Here is a 27990-nt window from a genome sequence, read left to right on the forward strand (position 1 = left end):
ACAGTAATATGCATTTTCTTGTACCAATTTCTAGTTTTTGTACAGTGTACAAACCAGTATGTTAGAAGTCTGATCTGCTTAGGAAACATACACTCTAAATGACAGTTGTGGAGCAAATCACTCGGGAACCTATGTAAACATGGTATGGTATGAATTGTAGTTTCACATGCATGTAGTGTGATGAAGAAACTCAGTTGGATTCACTGTGTTGTTCCATTCAAACCACATTGATTATTTATTTAATACAAAAATCGCAACTACTTGTTGAAAAACATAACAAGAATGAAAATATAAAGTAATTGATCTTTCCTGGAGATAATCTCTTTCATGATTTTGTTTTTGTATATATTTATAGTTCCAACATGGGCAGTTGTTGCCATTGCAATCGCAGCTGGCCTTATCCTCCTGTGCTGCTGCTTCTGTATTTGTAAAAAATGTTGTTGCAAGAAGAGGAAAAAGAAAGATGCCAAGAAGGGTCTTAAAGGTGCAGTAGACCTCAAAAGTGTTCAGATGCTTGGAAACAGCTACAAAGAAAAGGTGAGTTTTCATTGAGCTTTAGATACTATACTGAACCTCCCACAGTTAATGAGGTATGCGTATTGTGCACTTTTAGTATTATATATAGGACACTGTCATGCTGTTCTTGTTGCAGATTCAGTTATAGTCATTCTTCCATAACTTTTTTTTTGTTATTGTTGTGGACAGATCTAAATAGGTTTGTCGGTGCACAGCCATGTAATTTGATTTTCTATGTTAGATAGAATATAAAGGGCTTCGCTTTAGGATTATAACTTATGAGACATTCAAGCCAAGAAGACTGCAAGAGGAGATCTGGTTGAAAACATTAGACATTTGATAGTTTTTGAAAATGTAAAAGTTGAATGCCTTGACTACCACTCGTGCAAATATCAAAGCTTAATATTAGTTTGATAGAAACTTGCAGTTTTCATCAAGAACACTATAGTTTTACATTGTTGTGAATTGACTATTTAATTTCAATGTATAATCTCATGCTTGTTTAATTCTACCTCTAAATCCCTAGGTGATTCTTGACAGAAACACAGTTATTTCATTGCTGCCATTCTTACTGTTAATTTGTTTAACTTTTGGAAATGAAGTTGGACAAAAGTTATGCCATTTGACAGTTTTCTAAGTTATGGATTTATTAATTTTTTTTTTTTTAATGGCAGGTCACATACATTGAAAGCAGATGGGTTATTGAATCAAATTAAGGAAAAAGAGAATAAGTGTGTAATCTATCTCCTCAAAAGTGAGGATTAAGACAGTATGTCATATGTAAAGTAATCTTAATGCTTTCATCAGCTTATTGCAGCATGCTTGGTCATGGGATTATGGATGAATTTAGAAGTACAATGTATGTTATGATAAAGTGTTACCTTTTGTTCTGATGAGTTTCATTGGTAGGAAGGTATGTCATGTATTTGAATCAAGAAAAATGAGAATTGATATTCATATTATGCATGCATGTATAGTTAACATACTCATCTATTTACCACAGGAAGTTTCCCTCTACTACTTTTTGTGCTTTCATTATGTTCTAATCTTGTTATTAATGAGGTTACCATTTTCCTTGTTTATAAAGTGTTATTCCACTTGTTTTGCTATGAGTTCAAAGAGATAGTATGCTTGAGTGAGTTTTGCTAAAAGAAAAAAAAAACCTCTCTACCTTTATTCCTTTCATTTATCCTTCACATCCACTACTTGTTTCATTTTTAATTTTGCTTACCAGTGTGAATCAATGAAACAGTTTTGATATTTGGTATTAAAGGGGAAGGCTAGTAACTGATCAGTGGGAATCAGTGGAAATGCTGGGATATGATTGTTCCAATCCTTATGGGATTCATTCAAGAGTTCATTGTATATCTATTGTTGTGTGAAAATGATTTGCTTCAGAATGGTCCCATATTCAAGTAATGTGCAGTTTAATGCTTCCAGGTTAGCGTCCCTGGTCAGTGACGGAGCATTAATCTGCACATTACGTGAATATGAGACCGTTCTGAAGCAAATCATTTTCACACAACAATAGATATACAATGAACTCTTGAATGAATCCCATAAGGATTGGAACAATCATCTCCCAGCATTTCCACTGATTCCCACTGATCAGTTATTAGCCTTCCCCTTTAATGACTACCTCATGCAATAACAGTGCCAATAACCCTATTTATCTTTACTAACTTCAATGTATTGTAAAATGTACATGTATGTATGCAATCTTTCCCCAGTGTGCGGTCATATCTACTAGTAGATCCATTTTCATCCCTACTTTCCTGTCTATTATGTCAGAACAAGCCTACTCATTCAAAAGGACACCATGAAATAAAAAGGTGTGGCAGAAATCCCCTAAGATTCTGGAGGGATAGAGAGAGACAGAGGGAGAGAGAGAGAGAGAGAGAGAAAGAAAGAAGGAAGGAAAGAAAGAAAGAGTGAGAGAGAGTAAGGAGGGAGGGATGGAGAGGGAGAGAGTAATGAAACAAGGGATCATGCAAATACAAAATGTGTTGATTTTCAGGAGAAAATGTGAGTAAGACACTGATTCAGGTTTACAGTATTTCAAGTTACTGCTGGTTGTAAAATAATTGATATGGTTAGGGTTGAAATGGTTAAGGTTAATAGGTCAAGATAGATTTTTGACATTTCACCTTGCATGCCCTGAATAAAAGATATGTTATGTTTTTCACATATTTCAGAATGGGTACACTTAATTGAGAGGGGTCTGGGGACAAGCGTTTCTCCCATTTAGTGGGGCTCTTGTAAATAAAGCAGTGGCAGAAATTGGCCCATGCAAATCACCCCACATGAAATCCGGTATGTCAGCATAGAAAATGACATGCTGTTTCATTGTTTTTGCAAATGGATTACCAGTACGTAGGCCTTTTTATTTTGTTTTGTTTTTGTTTTTGTTTTTTTCAAAATATTCCTCTTTGGAGTATGCAATACACATTACATCAAGTCACGATGCCCATGACCATGCCAAATAATGCGGAGAGATAGGCAGCATTGCTAAATTGAACATGTAATTTTCAATGTCAATTGAGTGAGCAACGTGTAGGCCTACTGCCCAGATACACTATAAAACTTATAGCAACAGTCATATTTCATCCACTTTTTCCTAACATCCCTTTATCCTCTGTCATATGCAAACACATTTTCACAAACATACACACATTACACATACAGTTGCACACAGGGGAAGAGTATGGGCCTTGTGTACGTATATGGGTAAAGCAACTCTCCGTTTCATGTACATATGAGTATACAAGCTGGCAGCGCCCAATTATGACCACCTGTGCAATGCCACCCTCTTGTGTACTCTCACAAACTACATTGTATGTTCTACTGCCCAATGGCAAATGTTTAGACCAGAGTACCTGTGTTTGACAGAATCTACTCTGTATCATGGCTTGGTTAGAAAATGACTATTCTGACTGGGAACTGCAATCAAGGTGATTATTTCTGTGAATATAGTTAGCTCTAGAGAGTAATGACGGACGGTGGATGTGAATAAGCCAGCAAAAATATCTTTGTAAAGTGGTAAGATTACATGTAAAGAGTTTTTTTTGTTTTTTTGTTTTTTACTTCAAATTTGTTGCACTTAGGATTTGTTTCTACTGTTCCGGATTATCAAGTGAGGAATAGATGAAATTCATATTCTTATATGGCCATTTTGCAACAACAATTTTTCACTGCTGGCATGAAAGAATAGTTAAAAGTAATGCCGTGATTTCGTATTATAAGAAAATCTATTTGAAGATCATCGCCTTGATGCAAACTTGGAGAGCTCTCTGTATGATACTGGAGAATTACAGCATACACGTATCATATGATAAGATGAGTGATGTTATGAGAATTAAGAGGTTTACCCTCTGTCATGCCATCTAAAGATATGAGGCATTTTCTGGCTTATGTCTTTATGAATAGTGTAAGTCCTTAACATATTCTGCACATTCCCTGGCCAGTCCTTTCATCCATGCAATGAAGCATACTGAGAACTAAGCTCTCAGATTGGATGCTGCCATTGTCACTCCTGGATTTTAAAGCTGTATTTTATTTCTATTTAATAAATACTAATTTTATCTAATGGAAATCAGAAGAGTCCCTAAACTACAGAATTTTTGTGCACAGTTTTTGTTCAAGAGTTGTGAGAAACATACTTTACATGTTACATGTGGAGAATCAGTGGATGCATCGGAAGGTATCTCTTTTAGAAGCTCAAGCAGACAACTGCGTGGGTTACAATTTGGGAGACAACTTCAAAGGATGTTATACCTTGAAAATTTGAAATGTTATGGAAGTATAGGCAACTTTCTCTCAAAGTTTTAAAATGAACACACAACCTTGTGTACAAAGGCTATTGCTGTACATAAATGTACTCTCAATACATCAGTGCAATGCTGTCCTCGTAATTGGGTTTGGTTGGGCTAGACTTGATTGTGTAATGTACGTGTACTTCTAATTTGCCAGAGAGCATACAATATGTATCAATACCCTGATGGATAATACATGTACAACTGTATGAGTCACACTCAGGAAAGTTCCTCCTATACAAAGCATGTGTAGTACAGTTCATGTACAGAATGTGACATTTGAAAGTTACAAATAGCAACCCTCTCAGGACCTCATTTTTCACTGATTGTTTAAAGTTAGGAAGACTCTTCAATCAGAGAAATATTTTATTACAGTGCTCTGTGGCTGATGGCTACAAAAGAAAATTGTCAGCCTATCAGAACCTGCAATGAATTATGACTGAATCCAGCCAGGCTGAGGCTAGTCACCTCCGTAGTTGTAATGTTCAACAGTTGGACAGATTTCAAAGACGTGTATGTGCAAGTTGTACTGTCATAGATTGAATGTTTCCTAAGTGTCAAATTGATATTATATTTATTGCATCTACATACTTCCTTGCAGGGCATTGATAAGTTCATTTTCTGTTTCCCACAGTACCATGAGTAACTTTTTTTTTTCTATAAGGTAAAATGAGTGCTTTATAAAAGTTCACTTACCTACTATCATTATAATTATTGTTTTACTCTGCAATGTTACTCATTGTATGTAAAACCGTTTTATGAATCTCAGTGGCAAAACATAATGGAGAAAGCACTGCTATGGTAATTTTAATTTTCCTAATATTTTGTGGAGTGAATTATTCCCACAGTATTTAAGTTATGTTATTTTAAATTTGGAATATGTAATGATTTACAGGTGTAGTTATGTAAGACACATTTTGTGTTATTTTGATAAGGCGCTGCCATGGTAATGGTATATATATATTTTTTTTTTTCGAATTTTTTTGGAGTGAATTATAAAAATATATATATATACGGATATGTAGGTGATATATTGTTTGGTGTATAATGATGATGTATGAAAGGATATTAATGAATATATATATGAGTTGAATAATTATATGAAAGTGATATACAGTTGTATATTAATAGTTTTTGTATAGTTGTAAATGTTGGGTTAATGTATTATGTTATTATGGTGCATACGTTACCGTATGTTAATATTAGTGAGTTTTATTCGTACTCTGTCATATATCTGTGGTGCACCTGTGATGTATTGAATGTTTATTTTGTTGTGATATCCAATGTACAAAGAATATCCAGAGTGGACAATAAAGTAATCAAGAAGTGTAATGTGAAGTTCTATTATCTATCTGAAGGAATATTGCAACTACCAGCACTCTAGGTAAAACTGTAATATCAACACCTCTATCTACATGTATTACCTGCCTTTACAGTACTCAGATTTCTGAAAAATATGATTGTTTTGAAGAATCAAGTTTTTTACTGTTTACTTACATACAATTTAGCAAAGTGGTGTGTTACATTATACGTTTTTTTTTCTTTTGATGCAAAAGGAAGATACATAGTCCATTTTTCATGTAGCTTTCCATGCATATATTGAGGCATACATACATACAGATGGACAAAATTAAAGTGATATTGCATGCCCCTTGAAAGTCTGCAATTACATTATGCATGGACATGAGAGCATGAATTTAAAAGGCATTAGTGGTCACCATATGTGACTGAGTTTATTAAAGACACAACCTTCCATATATATGCTTAGAATCAAGCTCGCCATACTTGAATCTTTTTGGGGGTTCCCAAAAAAACTGATTTCCTAACGTGCTTCACTATTAAGAGTCTAATTTCTTCCAGCTTCTACATCATGCATCTTAATGTCACCTAGTGTCTTCATTTGTCGTACACTTTGTACACACATTTCAATGAACACACTCAAAAGAGCATGTTACCTTTTACAGTGCCACCTTTCCTCCAAAGAAAAGACATCATACGTCAAAGACATCACAGAAAGAAGGAAAAGAAAACATACACTCTTTATGTGTGTTGTCTAGCGTAGATAGAAACTTATTAACATTCCTAGACCACCCTGACAATGACTGAAAATAATATAACTTCATCTTAGACATAATTAGGAATGTTTATTATTTCCATGAAGTAAGGAAGTTAAAGCAAAATTAAAACATTTCTGGAGAAACCTGCATGATATGACAAATATGAACTATTTCACATAACATGATGGATGTTTTTTTTTCAGAATATTGTCAGCAAATGTTGTCATGGCCTTTAAAAATCTAATATTCATTCTCTACAATATTAAAAATTGGTTGGAGAGTTTATGCTTCATTGCATGGTATGCATGGCATCTGGTGTGCTAAGTGCTTCTGAATATTTTGACCTCCAATCATATCCACTGTAGCCATAACACTGTGGGCAGTACCATTAATAGTTGCAGGAGCCAACTTTTCATCATAAAGTTAAATTTGAAACTGTATTATACCCAAACATGGAATATATGAACCTGAAATAAATATTAGAGTAAGAAATGAAACTTCTTTTTGATAATCAGCAGTATGCACCACATTTTATTCTTGACTTTGTAGAGAATATCTAAGTTAAATTACACAAATCAAGTTCTCTTCCTTAATTAGGTCACTGTATGGGACAAATGCATTAGCATCTCTCTCATCATTTTGATTGGATATGTGCACATATTTTCATTGTGTACAAGTGACTGACACATGTATGTAATTAGTCCACACCAGTTTTATAGATGAGTTCAAGTTTCATGCAATGGTTCTTTCATAAAGGTCACCAATGATAGCATACATGTAGTACCATACATAAAATACCCATTTTATAGCTTAGTACATGTATAACCAGGTAACAAAGAACATACAAGTTTTCAAGCTCAAATATGAAATTGTCAGTGTGGAGGGTAAAATGAATATCTTCCATTTTGGCCATAAGCAATGTTTTTATAATGTGCTGGGAAACATACCTATTAAAAAGCATTGTATACCCAAGTCAATTAAAATTGCATAAAGCCTTAGCCTAGTATAATGTACAAGTCTGCTTCTCTAAAAGGTGTTCTTTATATTCATCAAATTGTGCTGGAACCATGATGATTCCTTCATGAAATCCAGGAAAAAGGAAACTGATGTAATCAGACAGTTTTGGATATTTATTGCAAGTGCAACATCTTATTGAGGAAAAAAAAAATTATGATATCAAAGTCACTGATAAATTTAAAATTTGTATTTGTGCCATAGTCAATACTCTTTCAAGCTGTACACGAATGCATTTTAGTGGTTTGTTTTGTCATGTAGAGAAAGTGAGAAGTACCTGTATGATATGTTCGCTGAGACAGCTACACCTGTATGAGAAGAAAGGGAGCAAGAGTTATGAATGACTTTCAAATGCAGGTATGAAATTACTGTAACCCAGAAATTTGTGTGTTCATGAAACTTTCTTGAATTTTGCGAGGAGCCAAGAATTGCGAAAGTAAAATGCACGCGAAATAGAAAGCATTGAATTCCAGTACAGTGCTGTACACAGTACAAGTACAATATTACTGTACTAGTATGTGTACCATATTACTATTAGTGCACATTCAGTTTTGATACCTGTGTTTTATATTAATCTGCAGTGTATGAACAAATCCCTGTATACTATTGGTACTACATGTACATGCGTAATATACTATATGGTCAGCAATTCGTGAAAGTGCCATGCTGCCAGTGATTCTGGTTTTACAGTTTATTTTTTGTAAGGCTAATTTTATAAGCAGAGGTTTAGGGAGGCATGCAACATGCAACACCTGATCAGAAAGCATAGCCAGTGTGCACTAGAGCAGTAGGAGACCTCCACAGTGTTGGTATGATAGATAATTGCAAGCCGCCTATTTCTAGACTGCATACAGTGAGGACGAAAGTGATCGATGGCTGCTGCTGACACGTCACTGCATGCTTGTCATAAGCACACAAGCCTACATGAGTGGATCTACTGTAGTTTCAGTAGGTAGGAGATAATGAGAAAATCAATTCGGTGTATATGGGCCAGAATTTAATTTACACTGTGATAGCATGCACTACTTTTTTTTCCCATTATAGTCTGTAATTATGCACGTACTGATTTGCTCATAGATGATAGAAGCTGTATGGTAATCATTATTTGTTTATCACTGAAAAGTTGAATTGAGCATGATAGGAAATTTATACATCAGGAAACTCATATATAGTGCAAATGACATATTTTTAGGTCTTGCAGTATTCTGTCTTATGTGTACTCACTATTAGATGATTCTCCCATGTGTACATGTTGTATGCCTTGACTCAGAGCAATATTACAATATCCACACAGATTAATTGATATGCAGAATTCTCTTTACTAGATTATAACCTGATTTCTTTTTTTTTTAATTTTTGTACAGTCTTGGAACATACCAACATAAACAAACAATACAGTAAATTAAGTTTTTACAGTATGTACAGAGGTGCATAGTGTAAGGCCTGTACTCTGTCGAATTGTAGTTGACTGATAGACTTGTTAGTGAGTGAATCAGATTCCTTTTTTTTTTTTAATTCAGAAGATGATGTGTACACTTGTAAGTGATGTACAATGTATATACCTGGGATTTTTTTATCTTTTTAAAATTCATACATTTGTTGGAAGGGGGATGAGTGGTATTGGCAGGATTATGATTTGTCCTTGACTGGGCTTAGATGATGATATACTCCTTTACTAGGCATGTACAGCTGTATGCTCATAAATAGGGAAATACACTTGTACATGTTTGCATTGTATGATAAGAACAATGAGAGTACTTTACCGTCTACAAAATGTCAAAGTACATGGATCAAATACCCCTTATAAGTATTGAAATAGCATACTTAAATTACAGTGAGATTTGCTCTAGTGTTAAACCTATTCAATACAGTGAGGTTTGCTCATCGCATTCTTTATTTCATGTTAACAATGAGCAGGTGAAAAACATGTTTAGTGTTTTTTAAAATAGCAAGGCAAGGTATGAGTTTGATACCTAAAAGAAAGAAAGACTGATTCCAGAACATCTAATCCATTGATCTGGGAAGTAATAGCCCCTGTCTTTCTTTTATCAGTGCTAGTTTTATCATGTGTCCTACTTGGAGGCCACTTGACATACTCTCCACAGTACATTCAATTGATTGTAGGGAAAGCACAATGTAGGTCAGTTGCAAGGCTGTTCATATATGTGGGAAATGCATTTATTCCACTAAAGGGCATCAGAATCTACTGGATTTGGGAATTGAGTTGTTGGTGCTGATCGAGGCAAGAGATATAAATGACCAAATCGATTCACAGGTTTAGATTGAAGGAGGAATAAGAGAAAAACAGAGAGAGAGAGAGAGGGAGGGAAAAAATGTGTGTGTGTGTGTGTGTGTGTGAGAGAGAGAGAAAGGGAAAGTATAAAAAACTTAGTACAGTGTATGTGCAGTATATATACATACAATGAACAACATTCATTCCTGACTGTTATGTACACTGGTTTGTCAGAGGGTTCTTCAGACAGTGTTGCAGGTCCTTGCATTGCTATATGTTTCTTTGCTGCAGTACATTTCATCGGGTATAGCTTGGACATTTTTTATGCCTCCGCCACAAAGTGGTGCTGGAGGCATTATGTTTTCGGGTTGTCCGTCCTTCCGTCCGTCCATCCGTCCGTTACCAATTTTGTGGACAGCGTAACTAAAAAAACATTTGAAGTATCCTAATGAAACTTGGCATGTATATGTATGAGTGGGTGAAGTTGTGCCTATCAACTTTTGGGTGCACATGCTCAAGGTCAAAGGTCAGAAGGTCAAGGTCAAATGCTCAAAATTTAATTTTTTTCCCCATATCTATGCAATGTCTGAAGGTATTCTCTTTAAACTTAGTGCATACATGTATTACTGACCAAAGATTCTCCTGATAGAGTTTGGGGTTGTCAGGTCAAAGATCAAAGGTCAAGTGAGAATGTTAAAATTTTACTTTTTTCTCCATATCTCACAAATGGTTCAAGGTATCTTCATGTATGCATATACTACCAAATAGAGATTCTCTTGGAAGGTTTTTTTTTGCCAAAAGGTCAAAGGTCAAAAGGTCAAAGGTCAAGTGAAAGTGCTATATTTCACTTCTTCCTTAAACTTTAAAAGGGTCGAAAGTCAAGTAAAAATCCTCAAATCCCCAAATACATGTACCTACACTCTTAGACAATATAGCCATTCATCCAATTAAACCTAGTTTAAGGGAAGTGAACATTCAACACATTTGTGACAAACCTGTCACTTTAATATTTTGTCAATTATGTGAAACTGTCATCACACATTGTCAAGACATTGTACTATAGACCTATTAGGAGAACCATGCATTATGGCAGAGGCATACCAGTCGCCATAGCGACATTTCTAATTTCTGGTATAAAATCAAAACTTCACTGCATATGAACCCCTGCATCACAAAACCTCCCTAAAAATCAAATAAGATGATTTCCCAGGATATCTGAAAAATGTAAATAATGTATATTTTGAAAGAAAAATCATAGAAAATTGGGGTTCAACATACTCTCAGTAATTGAGCATGTGGCTTAAAATTTAGCATCTATGTTACCACTATAGATATGCAAATTTTATCTTTTTGTAATTGTTTAGCGATGTGTTACCATGGTAACAGCATATTTTGAATGAAAATCACACAAAAATATTGTGAATTCAGCTAAATCCTTTTACAGTTTTTGAGCATTAGGCTTGAAACTTGGCTCATGTGACTGCTATGATATGTAATTGTGCAAACTTCATATTTTGTTTTGTCAGACATTGTATTGCCATGGCAACAGCATTTAAAAAAAAATCATAGAAATTACCAGTCTGTTCTAATGTTTATCTTAACTTACTCAGTTTTTGAGCGCTTGATCTGAGATATATGGCACATGTTACTAACAATGAGCAAATCACATCTTTATTCAATGTGGAACAATGTATTGCCATGGTAACATTTTTTTTTCAATAAAAAGCATACAAAATTATTACTGGTTGAGCTCATTCCCTCAGTTGTAGTTGTAGTATTAATCACATTGAGTGATATAGTTTGATATCCTCCTTTGAGGCATGCAAAAGTGTGAATGTAAACTTAGCATTCGAGGTGCCTGAAAAGAGGATTAACTGTGAAGCCTTTTTCTCTGCAATAGCATTCCTTCCGTTGATATGTGATTTCCCATCATACATTTCAATGGGTTTTGAAATCAAATCTTGATGAGTTTGCAGCAGTTTATAGCTGGGAATCTCCTCTTCTAGAATATGACCTTAATCAAAGTCCTATATGTGACTTTTTGTAGGTTTTGTGATGCAAGGTACATAACATATATTGGCATAGCTTTCATATACAGCGTAAAATGTGAATGTTATCTCTCTAATGCAGCAGGTATGTTGTTCCGGAACATCTTTTGTAGTATAGTCAATGTGTAGGAGATAGAACTTGTTTCATGTATAATCTATTCATTAAAATCTTTCATAATGTATTCATTAGTATAGCAGCTCCTTTTACCCTTGCATGTCCCCTTCCAAATGGCAGTGTGAAATCCACAGCATTACTCTGCATGTTTTTCCTATCTACTCAAACTCTCACTATTTTGCAAATGAACTCCATGTTACTGTATTATATTTTATCAGTATTAGATGTCACACGATAATACATACACATAGTCAGTTGTTCATACAATGCTCATGAATATTTGTTCCATTTGACTGATCATGTTTTCATTTCCTTTAATGTTTTTCTGTTTGAATTTCATGTCCCGACAAATCTCCATCATGCTGCACTGTGTTATCATGATTGATACACAAACAATCTGCACCGTGAGTTTCATTTTCAAGTCACTTCATTTGCAGCTAATTTTGAATACATTATGCTTTGTTTATTATGCCTGTATCATGGATATGTCAGTGTCATGAGGGAAGGGATATTGTGATGAAAATGTGTTATTGTGCTCCACATTTGCCATCACTGTGCTCATCAATAGGTGCTGTACATGCCATCTCTCCCCTATCTTCCTTAACAAATATAACCCATTTCAACATCTAAACATCCTTGTTGGGAATATTGACAAACTGCAGTATACTGGTTCAGAATGCAAACAGCTGTACTTTAATAGTGTATCTAAGAGCAGAAATACAAAACATCTTGTCCATCAAGTATTGGCTGTATGTACATGTAGTTGCAATACTTTTCTCTTGTCAACTTTTCTTGGAACCATCGTTAACAGAAATGTTTGAAAATAGTTACTCCTGTCATGAGTATTTGTGTCTGTAAGAAAATAAAGAATGGGAAGTTTCTTGGTATACTACAGCAAATTCACATGTCTTCTCTTCAACAATTTAACTGATTCAGTAGAAAGGATTTTATCTTTGTTGGTATTCAGTGGGCTTTGCTTATTATAAAGACAACATGAAAATGGCAGTGGAAGCAAAAGGTAAAAATCAACACTGCTTGGGGCATACGATTGTGGTAGATGTGTTTTTTCCCTTGCAATCACAATACATAATACATGTAGCTGTAGTACCTACTGTAAACAGTTGTGAGCTATACATTATGTGTGTCACCCTCATGTATGTATGCTTTTAACAAGGAAGATGCAGCCTAGGCCGAATCCAAGTTTGCTACCAAGCTATACACCATGTAGCATCTGATATGGGGCTTCATTTTGTAGGACTTAAATTTGGAAAGAATACACAAGAAGGCACCAATGGTACATTCCAATTTGAAAACTAAACATTTAAAAAACAACAACGAACAATCAATATACTGTCAACTCTGCGTAATTTGATCTTGAAGGAACTGGGGAAAACACATGAACTCGGGCAATATTCGACTTCTTCGTGTAGAGGAAACACGGCCGCATGTAAACTAATTAGGCTTTGAATGTAAATTACCTTGGGACTTTTTATTTTCTTTGACTTAGCCAGTTATGCAGCATATACAATAAGTATGTGCTTTTGACTTACTTGGAGTTGACTGTAACTTCAAAAAGTAATGGAAACCATTCATACTATTCCACTATTGGACCAAATACATAGTAACTTGAAATATGTATTTGTATGCAATGCAGATGATATCGTACCAAAAAAGTGGCTATGTTGTAGCAAATACCAGAGAAAGCCAGTAATAGTTCATTGTTTTGTTCTCAGTACAAAAAAAAAAAAAAAAAAATAGTCCCATTTACAATAGAGAGATGCATAGGTTTGGTAGAAGTGTAAGCCATTTATAAAGAGGCAGTTGGTGGCAGTCTTACAGCCTATTCAGATTTGTTCATTTTAAGATAATCACTTCCTTTGCCAATCTCCAGGAGAGTACAGGACAGGTCAAGTGAAAATGCTCAAATTCCCAAATACTTGCCCCTAACAAAAAAGTCCTGTGGTACTCCCTGTGGTACTTGTCGGTACCACACAATGTACCACACACTTGTAATGTTACCACAGGAACTGTGTGGTACTGTACCACAGGCTTGTAGGGTACTCCCTGTAGTACTTGTCAGTACCACACAATGTACCACATAAATAAATGTTACCACAGGAACTGTGTGGTACTGTTTTACAGGCTCATGTGGTACTCCCTGTGGTACTGGTTGGTACCACACAATGTATCACACAAATATATGTTAACACAGGAACTGTGTGGTACTGTGTCACAGGATCGTGTGGTACTCTGGGATGTACCACACGGGCAGTACCACAGAACATTACCACAGGAAAGTTCCACAGGACCACAAGACAGTATACACACACATTGTCCTGTGGTATTTTGGGATGTATACCACACAACAGTACCACAGGACAGTACCACATGAATTGTCCTGTGGTATTTTGGGACGTACCACAGGAGAGTACAACAGGAAAGTACCACAGGATAGTACCACAGGACAGTACCACACGACTTGTTCTGTGGTATTTTAGGACGTACCACAGGACAGTACCACAGGGCAGTTCCACAGGACAGTACCACAGGAAATTACCACAGGATAGTACCACAGGACAGTACCACAGGAATTGTCCTGTGGTATTTTGGGACGTACCACAGGACAGTACCACAGGATAGTACCACAGGACAGTACCTCACGACTTGTCCTGTGGTATTTTGGGACGTACCACAGGACAGTACCACAGGGCAGTACCACAGGACAGTATCACAGGAAAGTACCACAGGATAGTACCACAGGACAGTACCACACGACTTGTCCTGTGGTATTTTGGGACGTACCACAGGGCAGTACCACAGGACAGTACCACAGGAAAGTACCACAGGATAGTACCACAGGACAGTACCACACGACTCGTCCTGTGGTATTTTGGGACGTACCACAGGACAGTACCACAGGGCAGTACCACAGGAAAGTACCACAGGGCAGTACCACACGACTTGTCCTGTGGTATTTTCGGACATACCACAGGACAGTACCACAGGACAGTACCACAGGATATTACCACAGGACAGTACCTCACGACTTGTCCTGTGGTATTTTGGGACGTACCACAGGACAGTACCACAGGACAGTACCACAGGACAATACCACAGGGCAGTACCACAGGACAGTACCACAGGAGAGTACCACAGGATAGTACCACAGGACAGTACCACACGACTTGTCCTGTGGTATTTTGGGACGTACCACAGGGCAGTACCACAGGACAGTACCACAGGATAGTACCACAGTACAGTACCACACGACTTGTCCTGCGGTATTTTGGGACGTACCACAGAACAGTACCACAGGATAGTACCACAGGACAGTACCACACGACTTGTCCTGTGGTATTTTGGGACGTACCACAGGACAGTACCACAGGGCAGTACCACAGGGCAGTACCGCAGGACAATACCACAGGAAAGTACCACAGGATAGTACCACAGGACAGTACCACATGACTTGTCCTGTGGTATTTTGGGACGTACCACAGGACAGTACCACACGAATTGTCCTGTGGAATTTTGGGACGTACCACAGGACAGTACGACAGGAATTCCTGTGGTAATTTTCAATGTATACCACAGGAGAGTACCACAGGAACTGTCCAAAATCCCACAGGAAAATCATAATATGGTGCTATTCCACACAGAAGTACCACACAGCAAATTAAATTCGTAAGTACAACAGAAAAATGCTAAAGGGTATTCTTTTTTTTTTCTTAACATTTTATACCAGAGGACAATCACATCAGGAGAATATCAAACAGCAGTACCACACAGGAGTACCACACAGGATAATTGTAAGGCAGAATCAACTGAAATTTATAACAAAAATACAAACAAAAAAGCACATATTAATATTCCTCAATTAATTGATAGATGAGTTATGCTGTGAATCATAACAATTGATTTGCCATTACTTATCCTGTCCTATACTCCTACAGTATTACCTGTTTAGTGAAAGTGCTGATGTAAAGCATGAGAAATTTCATAAGGACTTCTGTGGTACTCCTGTGGTACTCCTGTGGTACTCCTGTGGTACAAATTTTTACATAGCTCATGAATATTCATAAAAAGCACTCTAGATTTTAGAAAATACATATATGACTTAAAAAGTCAAAGTATTAATGATGGAACTTACTTTTAACTTTATGAAAGACTGTCTAATTATGTTATGTTATTCCCAATATCATAGATATTGTTATGAAAGTGTAATTTCATATCTTGATAACAAAGTATAATCGAGTTAGTAACCATGCCTTAATGCTTTACGGATAGACGGCCATATATATATGTACTGAGAGGGTCGATGGCTACCTAGGAATAGAATATGACTATATAGATCTATTATAGGACTAGATTGGCACTTGGCCATTAGACTCTCGTTTGAGGTTATATGTTAGGAGTAGGACAGGTTATTAAGTAGGGCCATGTTTGTCCTAAAATCCATCACTCACCTATCAGAAATATTCCTTGAAATGTGGCTAAAAGTCTCCCAGATTTTTTTTTTCGATCTATCCTGTGTGGTACTCTCCTGTGGTACCATGGAAATGCTGTGTGGTACTGCCCTGTGTTAATGCTGTGTGGTAATGATCGACCTGTGGTACTGTCCTGTGGTACTGTCCCAAAATACCACAGGACAGTTCCTGTGGTACTGTTCTGTGGTACTAGTCCTGTGGTACTGCCCTGTGGTACGTCCCAAAATACCACAGGAATTCCTGTGGTACTGTCCTGTGGTACTGTTCTGTGGTACCGGTCCTGTGGTACTTTCCTGTGGTACTGCCCTGTGGTACGTCCCAAAATACCACAGGAATTCCTGTGGTACTGTCCTGTGGTATGTCCCAAAATACCACAGGACAATTCCTGTGGTACTGTCCTGTGGTACTTTCCTGTGGTACTGTCCTGTGGTACCGTCCTGTGGTAATTACCACAGGAGTACCACAGGACTTTTTCGTAAGGGGCTCTCTGAAACAATTCAGCCATGCAAATGAAATCTGGTTCATGGAATGTATCTATACACATTTAGGGTTGTGCCAGTAACTTTCAAACATGTCATTTAAATGTTCATTTTTTCACCAGTCATGTAAAACTGTCATCTCAATGTACTAGACCTATGGGAGAATAATGCTACATGTATGGCAGAGGCACATCAATCGCCATAGCGACATTTCTAATTTTCACATTTTTAAAATGAATTCCTGGAGAGTTATGTGCAAGAAAGGTGGATTACAGATATGCATCACATGTTACCCCGGGGTACCACGTTGTGTAGCGCCACCTCACGTCCACTCGAGGACAGCCACAGAGAAATGCATGCACTGTGTGTGCGTGTACATAGTCATTCCCATGCCACTGCATGTTATACTACGCATGCATGGCACGCTGTGCTAGCAATAGCGTGCAGTACGTGACTGTAGTGCAGTGCAGTGCCAATGCAGTGCAGTGCAGTACAGTGCAGTGCAGTGCAGTGCAGTGCAGTGCAGTGTGCAGTGCAATTGGTCGCTGAGTCATTTTGAGCATTTAAGATTTTGTTGCACATGTCACAATAGCCTGACTGATATAAGGATTGTGAAGGAAGACCAGCCGTCACGTGAACTTTATGCCCATTGAGAATAATACAGATATGACATTTAGTTATGAAGATATGATCGATCATTTGACATCATCTTAATGTCTCAAAATGGTGCCTAGATGACGTCATTGATGAGTTCACATTACAAAAAGTGTTCTTTATCAAGATAATGACATGAAATGAGATGATGAAAATTTGATTCTAATACTGATACTGATTTCAATATTGATATACTGCATTCACAAAATCCATCAGGAAGAAATGGGAGTAAAAAAAAAAGGAAGATTCTGTACAGATACAATAGATGATACGTCTTTAGCATATCACCTTCAAAAAAAGCACTTAAATGGTAGACCACGTCTTATAACCAGTTGATGTCAGTGCAAATGTACTGTAATGCGCGATATTTCTTTTCCATAGGGCAGATATACAGTACATTGTATGTAAAAAAAAAAATACAACCGGATGTCTGCATTGATAACTTTCAATATATGTCTGAAAATATAACATCTTACCTATATGTTGCAGAAAACCCCATTTGATTTGGTTAAGTGGTCACAGAAAAATATGGATCGTTGTAAAGCATGTCATGGGTCTGTTTTTTCCAAGTTAAGCATTTGGATATTAACATGCTCTGCAAAGATCCTCATTTCTCTTTGACCACTGAAGCAAATCAGATGGGGTTTTCTGTAAGATGTGTGTAATAAGTTATAGTTTCATACCCTGAAATTGTATTTGGATTGATTCACTATCTTTAAAGTTATCATTGCAGAGGGTCCCATTGTAATTTTTTTTTTTTTTTTGGGGGGGGGGGGAACATACGGTAGATATATGTATTATTATCTTTTTTTGACAGTGCCAGTTTCTTTGCTTTCTGTTTGGTGTGGGGTTTACTTTTTCCTTCCAGAGTACATAAACATTATGATTTCACTATTTATAATTATTGTGGACACAAAACAAAATGAAGTGTATTACCATACATTCATAATGTACATGACGTGTTGCACTTTCACTTTTTCTGTGTTTTTCTATTGAAAACTTGGCAAATTTTCCCCAAACTTACCAGCTAGGGATGCTACCTTCAGAATAAAAATAACTTCATCAATGAGGACATCAAATTCTTCTGTTATGGATTTTTAGGTAGATTTTTCAAAATCTCAAGGGAAAGAAGGCATTAAAGTTCATAATGGAAAAATGAAGAAAACTCACCCGAAACATGTTGATACTGGTTGAACCAGCAAAACTGAAATGATTCTGTATAGATTGTTGACAGTCACATGTTCAAAGAAAAGCAATGTAGCAACCAGACTAACTTTGTAGAGCCAGTTTCATGCATTGTCTGTTCTTTGAACTACATATATAGAAAGTTTTCCATTACCGGGACAATATACATGTACATGTTTATATGGCTGTCCTTCGTTGCCGAAGAGTACTGTCTTATGTTTGATTTGAGGTCTATTTCAAGCAGGCTGTCATGTGGGCATCTGTTCGGGATCTGCAGTAATGCTGACAGCTGTTGCAGTGGAAAATGGTTGATGTAGCTGTGGAGTGTTGCTGGTCATTTGAATGTTGATATCCTGCTGCCGTTGCTCTTCTATGGCTGATGTTGCTTTCCTCAGCAGTCCTCTCCATTTGACTCTCTGCGGCGCCTCTTGGATCCACCAAGATACCATGTGATATACCAACTCTCTTCATACATGTATGTTGCTTTAAGACATCTTTGAAAGGCAGTTTTTTCCTCCATGACTCCTTTTATCTTACGGCTCTGTTCTGAGTAGAACACAGCTTTTGCCAGTCTGCTGTTCATCATCTGTCGCACATGCCCAGCCCAATGAAGTTGTGACACTGTTATTAGGGCTTCAACACTAACTCTGTGTGCATGGTGCAGTGCCTTAAAGTCTGGGATATGATCTTGTCGCATTGATCTTGAAGATGGATCATATAGCTGGAGTCCTGTCAGGGCCTTGATGTATCTGCAGTCTATTGCAGACACATCAAGGCCCTGACAAGACTCCAGCTCTATGGATGGTGCACTCCATGGAGTAGAGCAGACAGGGCAGGACTGCAGCTGAATAAACCATCACTTTGGTTTTGGCAGGGAGGTGAGAGGAAAAGGAGTGGGCACTGGATTAGTGTCTTTTGAACCATCCTCGGAGCCGCACTCCCCAAGAGACCACTCCACTAACTAGATTACTGCCGCTTGGCCGCACAGTGCACATGCGCAATCCTTGTCAACAGGCTGGTGGGTCTCACCCCTCCCTGGCCAGAACCTGGATTACTCCACGTGCTGGTGGATGGTGTATACTGGTGCATTACTGGCGCATTACCCATTGCTGTGCCTGCAAACAGGGAGGTGCCTCCCTGCTGCAAACAACACTGGTGCATTGTGATGTGCAGTGAACTGGTTGCATGGTCACATTTTGAATTTTGAAGCTAGTATTCAAGGTATTATAATTTATGTGCATTTGCATGTCCATGTACTATAAGATTTCTTAAGAACAAATGTACTTTGCATGCTATTATGGTGAAATAACTTTTACATGAAATGGAAACAAATTAACACAGACTTAAAAACATTTAATAATAATGATTAGCAGCACCAATAATAATATACTGATTGTAAGAATATGAAGGAAACATGAACAGCTGAGTAGTGGAACACAGGCCCTAATAATGTCTGATGATAATAATAATTTTAATACCAAGCTCAGCACAGAAAATACCAACCACAACAGCAACAACCATCATACAAATACCCATTCAGCTTTCAAGTAAGAATAAAACAAAAACAGAGAGACAGACAAAAAAAGCGCCATGGTGAATATCTTATCAGGTATACAGTGATACAGGACATGTGAGATAGTTCAGCTCTCACTGAACTCTCACATGTTTTCACCATACACCAAGCAAGGAGGCAAGTTATTTCACCAAGATTAGGTCCTATAGTAGTCTCCATCATGACCACTCTGTTGTAGATTCGAGCCCTCCTGCCTCAATATATCAACAGCATACAACAAAAAAACATTCAAATAGTGTTTTCATCCCCTGGAGAACTAAAATTGCTCACAAAAATATGTTAGTGGGACCAGAAAAAACATGTCTTGGCGGATGTACGCAAGTTTCCAAAAAAATGTGACAAGAGAACCAACAAGAGCGAACAATGAAGTGATACATCAGACTAAAGAAAAACCCCAACATCTGCTGATCTACAGGTGAATTTTGTCAGCACTAGTCAGGATTTACACTTGACATTGCGTCGTAATTTGATTAAGACAAGAGCAAAACAATGGCTATTGTTAAACAGTTACATTGTCAAAACTCAACTTCTTCTTGGCCGATTTTCAAAATTTGTGTATCTATCGAGAGCTGAATTCTTAGACTAGCAGGTCCCAAGAGTATATGCCGTGTGAGCCTGCATAAAGAATGTAAAACCCTCATACACGTCCTTGTGAACACACACGAGTCAACTGGCCTGTCCATACTCCTAACGATAGAGGGCCAAATCACCGCGGCCCCGAGGATCGAACATCAAACAGCAGTGATAACTATCAGACTGACCTCGTTACTTAAGAGGTCGTTTACTTGTTCGTTGGGGCACTGATCCCTTGTAATCCTGTGTTGAGTGATAGGGAAAACCCTCAGAATAGCATAGCTAGCTACACTGTAGCTAGCTAGCTAGCTAGCAAGCGTTTGGCAAAGGCAGCAGCTGCAGAGAGGCTTTTGCAATGGACTCGCGTGCACACAGCGATCGGATCGAAGCGCGCTTGCCCGTTGCGCGCTGTGTGTGCAAGTCCATTGCTCTCTGTGTGCGTGTGCTGAAATTACAGCGAGCTGCCTTTTGCAAAAGGCTAGCACTGTGCATACAAGCATGGTACAAGAGACACACATGTTATAACTGGTAACAGTGCATGAGTGTATTTACCGTACGCACCGTACGTCTTGCCGTATGATCCCTCTGCTACACTTTTTGATGTTTTTCTTATTTTTCGTGATGAACCTTCCAGTCTGACATGCGTCAATATGCGAGACACCCTCTGCTATGTATGACAGCAAAGATCGTACTGTACACTCATGAGTACGATATGCATGACACATGTACCACGATTGAAAGGCGAAACAATAGCAAGTGAGTACCGAGACAAGTCTCGCATTTTGCGTCTTCCATATTTTGTTGATGTCCGATGAATACCGTTAAAAGAAAATATAAAAGGAAACGAAAAATACAGCAAATACATGCTGCATTCTAGGGAAATTTTGAGCTGAAATAATACAATGTATGTATGACACACGCAATATTTGCGTGAACATTTTCATTTTTTTTTTTAAATTTTAGGTCCGAAATTAGGGGTGTGTCTTATACACGGGTGCGTCTTATACACGGAACTTTACGGTATATCAAACAAATGAATATTTTATGTGTTTTTGATATACTGTATGACTTTGAAGGAAGTCCCCAACAAGAACATGCATTTATTGTCTCTTTTGTAGTATCATAAAATCTCTTTACTATGAAAATCATGTGAGGTAATTAGTAGTGAGATGCGCTGGCAAAAGAAAAAAAAAGATGTGAATTCATCTGGAAAATATTTATGTGAAACTACCCTGAAAATCATCACATGAATAGGAAAGATCATGACATGCATTTGTACACATTGCCATTAATAAGGCATCAGCTGTACCAGTACCACTCGGCTTTCCAGCAATCTTAGCCCAGCAATGGAAATGCAGCGACACATTCCCGCACAAACTCAATGTTTGAGAATATAGGTATACATGTATTACAAAGTTGCTTTAGTTTACTGTTGAATGTATTGATGTACTATAGAATCCTTAAATCCTGAATGAAGTTTTCAATTTTTTTTTAAAACAAGAATAAACTATTATATGCAGCTTATGGGACTCATTTTTGTGCCTTTTGCTACTAATACCACCTGTTTTCTTTTACTTTGGCTACGTACAGGTGTACATTGCACCTAGCACAGTTCAGGGAATAATTTGTTTTTGTTTCCTGATTGTATGCTTACCATTACAGTTGATATAGTTAAAGAAAGATTGATGCAAACATAATTGCATGGCTTCATTTATTCATTTTTTTGTTTAATTTTATTTTTGCTTTTGTAGACTAACAAAAATGTTGGCAGCATGCACTGAACATTAAGGTATACAATATCAAGAGCCCATTAATACGTTTCTGTTACATTTAAGCATATTAGTGATTCATTCTTTCTGGTTGTCACCAGTTTGCTTTTAGCTCACTGCCTCAAATAACATTTAGATATTATTAGCCAGATGTGTTATGAAAAACATACATTTTGTACTTTGCCATTGAGCATAACATTTTTTGTTTTTCTTTCTAACACTTTTCTCTTTTTTTTCTTTTTTTAAAAACTTCTGATGACCATCAATATTTCCTTTCAAACCAACAAATATTTTTATGTTCAAAAGATGCAAAGTACTGTACATGCTTTAGATGTATTGTATATTTCACAGGTCTTTTATTTTCGTGAATTTCATGAGTAAGGTGCTATTTGCAAATTTTATAGTGCACAAAAATATCAAATCCGATCTCGACATGAATGCGACACATATGCAAGTTAATGTATTAATGTACTGATACACAGTACACAGTACAATATGAACAATTTAGGATGCATGATAATACAGTTTACTAGGTCTAAGTCTTGGCATGCATACTGGGTGAATGGATGCACTTATACTCCCCAATTTCTCCGTCCATTGCAGCTGCTCTACTCCACAATCCCGAGTTCTTCTTCTTCTTGAGTCACTATGTAGCTAGTCTCGTATCCGTCCAGACCAGTGTTCCACAAACGTTCTTACATGGGGACACAAGGCATCTAGCTCTTCATGGATACAAGGGGTTGGTAGGAGAGGGCAGGCTATGAGATGTTCCCTCATCTGTTCCGCACCACATTGGCAACTTGCATTCCCATCATCTTTATAGCTCCATCCTACAAGATTGGCTTTGCAAGGGCCATCGGCAGCTCTCTATTGATCCACATGGCCATGAGAACTCCCTGAGTGGGTAAAGGTATGTCTGGACTTCAACCTTTCCCTTGCCTTGTTGGCATATGATCAAACAGACGTTGTCGAGGGTCAGTTTCCTGCTTCAGTTCCTCTCCCTTGGATGCCACCTTTCTTCTGATGTCACAGGGTGTAATGCCACACAGCAGGTGAAGGTCTTCTGCACTGGTGGGTTTAAGGCATCTACATGTCGTAATGGCTTGGCAAGCAGCATTTATGGTCACTTATGGTGGCATGAGCTGCCATCTACACCAGACAGGAGAAGCGTACTCTGCAGTTGAGAAGCACAAGGCAGTAGACGCAGAAAGGACAGTTCTGGAATCTGCTCCCCACTTGGTGTTTGTTAATTAGCTTCTAGAGGATGCTGTTCCTAGATCCCACCTTTGCCTTGGTCTTTAATATATTGTCCTATCTATGGTGACACTTAACTGGATGGCTTTTGAGATGTGTTGGAGCTGCTTTCCATACCAGCTGACATGTAGCCAACAATCTGCTTGTCTGTTCTGTAGGTGGAGAGCACACAGCTGAGTCTTGTCTGGGTTTGCTCTAAGGTTGTTCGAGGCATAGTAGGGGATGAGGTAATCCAGGGCATTGCTGATAAACTCCTCCATTTCATTAAAAGAGCACTTCGGAGAGGCAGTGCACAGGTTGTCATCGCAGCATAGAGGAAACTTGTGGTACCTGGGTGAATGGGTTAGTCAGTTGTGTAGATGTTAAACAACAGGAAAGAGAGAACTCTGCTTTGCAGAAGACCTTGCAGAAGAGAAATGTGGATTGTTTTAATGCATGTCATGGGTCTAATTCTTTCCAAGTATTAGCACTTAAATATCTGTACAGTGCACTCCCGTTACAACGAACACAGTTATAACGAAATTTCGTTATAACGAAGTAAAACTTCTGGTCCCAAAATTATCGCCATTAAAGTCTATGGTGCAAAATTCGCTTATAACGAACACGGTTATACATTACAAAAAGTGCGGTGACATCCTCCATAGGAAACGAGCATTTTTAAATGCACCGCACAGAGCGCACAATCAGGTATAGGACATTTACACGGACTCTCGACTTTACGAACTCATACCTCCCAGAATATGTCTTTTTGCTGAAATGCAAATGTTTTTATGAAAATCTAGATTTCAAGCTTGCTCTACATGCCTCATTTGTAGAGTTTTGTGAAAATTTTACATCGGTACCTTTCGAGTTGAAAATTAGGTGTCATTTCTCACTCAAACGCAATCAGCTCTACGACAACACGCAATTTTACATTGATGGCGCGGTGTGCCAACTGTGAGCCTGAAGGCCATTTTGGGAAGGTTATTTTACTGCCATACCTGTTGTATTTGTACGATCAAGGAGGTTCTAGAGAATGGAGTCACAACCGTCTTATTTCCTTTGCTAGATGTTCGAAGCCGCCGCTCAAAAATATTTGAAGCATGTGGCAAACTGGATCTGCCGCTCAGATAGGAAGACAATTGACTCGTGTCTCATTGCATAATCACCAGCCACTTTCAAAGAAAGATATGTCTTTGTGATGGTAATTACTTTTCGCTATCCCTTCTTATAAAAGGTAGGTGGTACAGACACGAGGATGCGCGAATAGAAATTGAGCAAAAAATGCTGAAATAAAGATGAAAATTACTGGACTGGGCATACCCGGGCACTAATCTGATATATCTATCAATAAAGAATTAAACTTGAAGATTATTCCATATTAGTTTCATTTGTGGAAATTAAGCGGAAAAGTGATAAAAGCAGCTTTCCAGGATGGTACAGTTTTAAACATTTTCACATAATACAGCTCTGATTTACACTTTTGTGCAAATTTCTGGACGGAATAGACTTTTGTTTTACATGCTTTATCATTACGTGAAATTTCATTTTATTTAATAGATAAATAAGCAAAATATGGCCAACATTATGATAACGTTCAAAATGAATCTTCAGATTGCTCAGCAAGACGGCGGCTTGGAACATCGATCATCAAAGGCACAAGTGCACCTGTGGAATTCTTTTGTACATCAATAGAAATCTGACAACTGTTTGAATAATTGCAGCCAGTTGGAACTCCAATGTATTAAACCTCCTTGGTACAATGCACCTGCCTAGTAAGTTGCAGCAAATACTCACGTGTATTCATACTGAGTTTGGAGGAATTTCGTGAAACTTCGCCATCGGTACCTTTTCAATATTCATAAACCATGTCAGTTTAGCCCCGAGTGTATAACCCACCAATATGTTCATACACTAAAGCAATTGCGTGCTTCTCACTTGAATACGCTACGCTGATTGGCTAAATGTCATTGGCCTTACGAGGTCGCATCAGGTCAACGTGTGATCATGATGCAGCGCGTATGCAAATTCGTGACGTGACAATAGGTGCGCGCGTCTTTATCACTATTTAGATTTCATTAAAGGACAAGTTCACCTTCATAAACATAAGGATTGAGAAAATGCAACAATATTAGTAGAATACATCAGTGAAAGTTTGAGGAAAATTGGACAATCGATGCAAAAGTTATGAATTTTTGGAATTTTTGTGTTGGAACCGCTGGATGAGGAGACTACTAAAGCTTGTGAGTCATATGCGTACAACAGTATAAAGAAAATGTATAAGAAAATTCAACATATTTTCACTTTTTTCGCATAATAAAAGAGCACTTGACTTGCCTCTTTCTAAAGGCAGGGGGAATGATATTACCCATAACATTTGTCGGTAACGAGTCAGGGGAATGTGCACTTTTTTTCAAAAGATGGAATTTTGTGAAATTTTCTTTATATTTTCCTTATATTGTTGTACGCATGTGACATCTAAGTTATTCATACACTGCAGTATAGTCTTCTCATCCAGCGGGTACTGCACAAAAACTTCAAAAATTCATAACTTTTGAACGGATTGTCTGATTTTCCTCAAACTTTCAATGATGTGTTCTACTAATATTGCTACATTCTCTCAATCCTTATGTTTATGAAGGTGAACTTGTCCTTTAATACATTAGCTCAACGTAGCATTTGCGGCGCGTGATTGCATCATGAATATGTATTATTCTTTAATGCTCAACGCACTGTGATAGGTGGTATTCAAATGACGGATCTACGTCATAGCTCATTGTCTGTTTGTCACCGTTCGCGTGTAGATTTTTTGTAATGAGCGAAATTTTCGTTATAACGAAGTCTTTTCCGAGGGCCACTGACAAAGAAAAACAAAAGAAATTTGCTCTGTTATAACGAAATGCGGATCGCTTTCGTAAATGCCTAGTGGAACAAGCATTTATAGCGTCTTTGCATGGGCGAACGCTTCACATCACTGTGTGTTCGCTCTGTGTGTCACGCAGTTTCCGAGAGGAACTTGCATTATTGTAATACAATAATCTGAAATTAAATAAGGTTCATTTTTATTGTCCCGATGGTTCTTTATTACAAAACACACAGATTCTGATACACCAAAATGTCCGTTAGTTCGGAAATGAAATAGGGTTTGTTATTACAAACATGTTGGCGTTTTTACAAAGGTTCCTTATAAGGTTTGTTAATCCAACAATGAAATATGGTTCTTAATACGGCATTTCGTTAGTCCGAAAATGATAGGAATTCAAAACGTATGTTAATCAGAACATTTAAACAAAAAGTTTCGTTAATTTAAAAGTGAAAAAAGTGAGTCCACTAAAACTCATGAATTGCAAACCTGGATCGTCCTAAGATAACCAAACCTTCAAAATAACTAACCTTTCTCATTTTTTTTTGGAATTTTTTTTTTGATTAAAAAACCTTCTTCAGAATAACGAACCTTATTTAATTTTCGGATTAAAAATCTTCGGAACAACAAACCTTCGGAATAGTGAACCTTTCTCATATTTTGATTTACAAACCTTCGGAATGATGACCCTCATTTCATTTTCCGATCAACAAACCTTCGGAAAATGAACAATATATTTATTTCTAAATATGAACTTTCGGAAAAACGAATCTTCAGAAGAGCAAAGCTTCAAATGAACAAACCTTCAGAATCCCGGGAATGGCAAAACTTCGGAATAAGGAGCCTTCGGAGTGATGAACTTAAATAAGAAACGAACCTTTGGAATAGCGAACTGTAACCGAATCCTAAACCGTCATTTTCTAAACATGGTTGTGTGACAATATACAAACAACTTTGTGCTCTCTTTTAAATGTAATATTCAAACGAAATAAAAAAGGTACCACCCCCTTTCACATAGCTTTCCAGTGTATGATGAGTGTTCAACAAACAGAATGTGATATATAACGTGGTTTCCTTGTTTTCGTTATTTATTGTATTTGTTCGTTTATAACGAAATTTCGTTTTAACGAAAGAAAACTGCTGGTCCCGAGCATTTCGTTATAACGGGAGTGCACTGTACGAGAAAATAACAGCTTATGGAGTCTCATGTACATGTACCATTTGATTCGCAGTCATGTTGTTATCCTTTGTCTCTGAATGTTTCCACATGTTCCTTTCTTTGTTTTCTATCACTGTCTGCATGCATGTATTACCACTGCCCTTAATCATTGTACAACAATTTCTCTGTCATTCATTTTGTCTACACTTCGGATAGTTTG

General features: G+C 37.4%; 1 protein-coding gene across 3 annotated transcripts in view; it reads left to right on the top strand.

Annotated features, from left to right (window-relative positions):
* LOC139726553 (synaptotagmin-1-like) overlaps positions 1-27990 on the top strand; it is a 102007-nt gene that overhangs the window by 37697 nt on the left and 36320 nt on the right. For all 3 annotated transcript variants that reach the window (XM_071637542.1, XM_071637544.1, XM_071637543.1), the window contains exon 3: positions 356-537. In XM_071637542.1, coding sequence (XP_071493643.1) covers positions 356-537 — 182 coding nt within the window. The remainder of the gene's footprint in view (positions 1-355; positions 538-27990) is intronic.

Source organism: Diadema antillarum, unplaced genomic scaffold (genome assembly GCF_040938485.1).
Source record: "Diadema antillarum isolate AM-2024a unplaced genomic scaffold, OU_Dant_1.0 seq00000089_RagTag, whole genome shotgun sequence".
Classification (NCBI taxonomy): Eukaryota; Metazoa; Echinodermata; class Echinoidea; order Diadematoida; family Diadematidae; genus Diadema; species Diadema antillarum.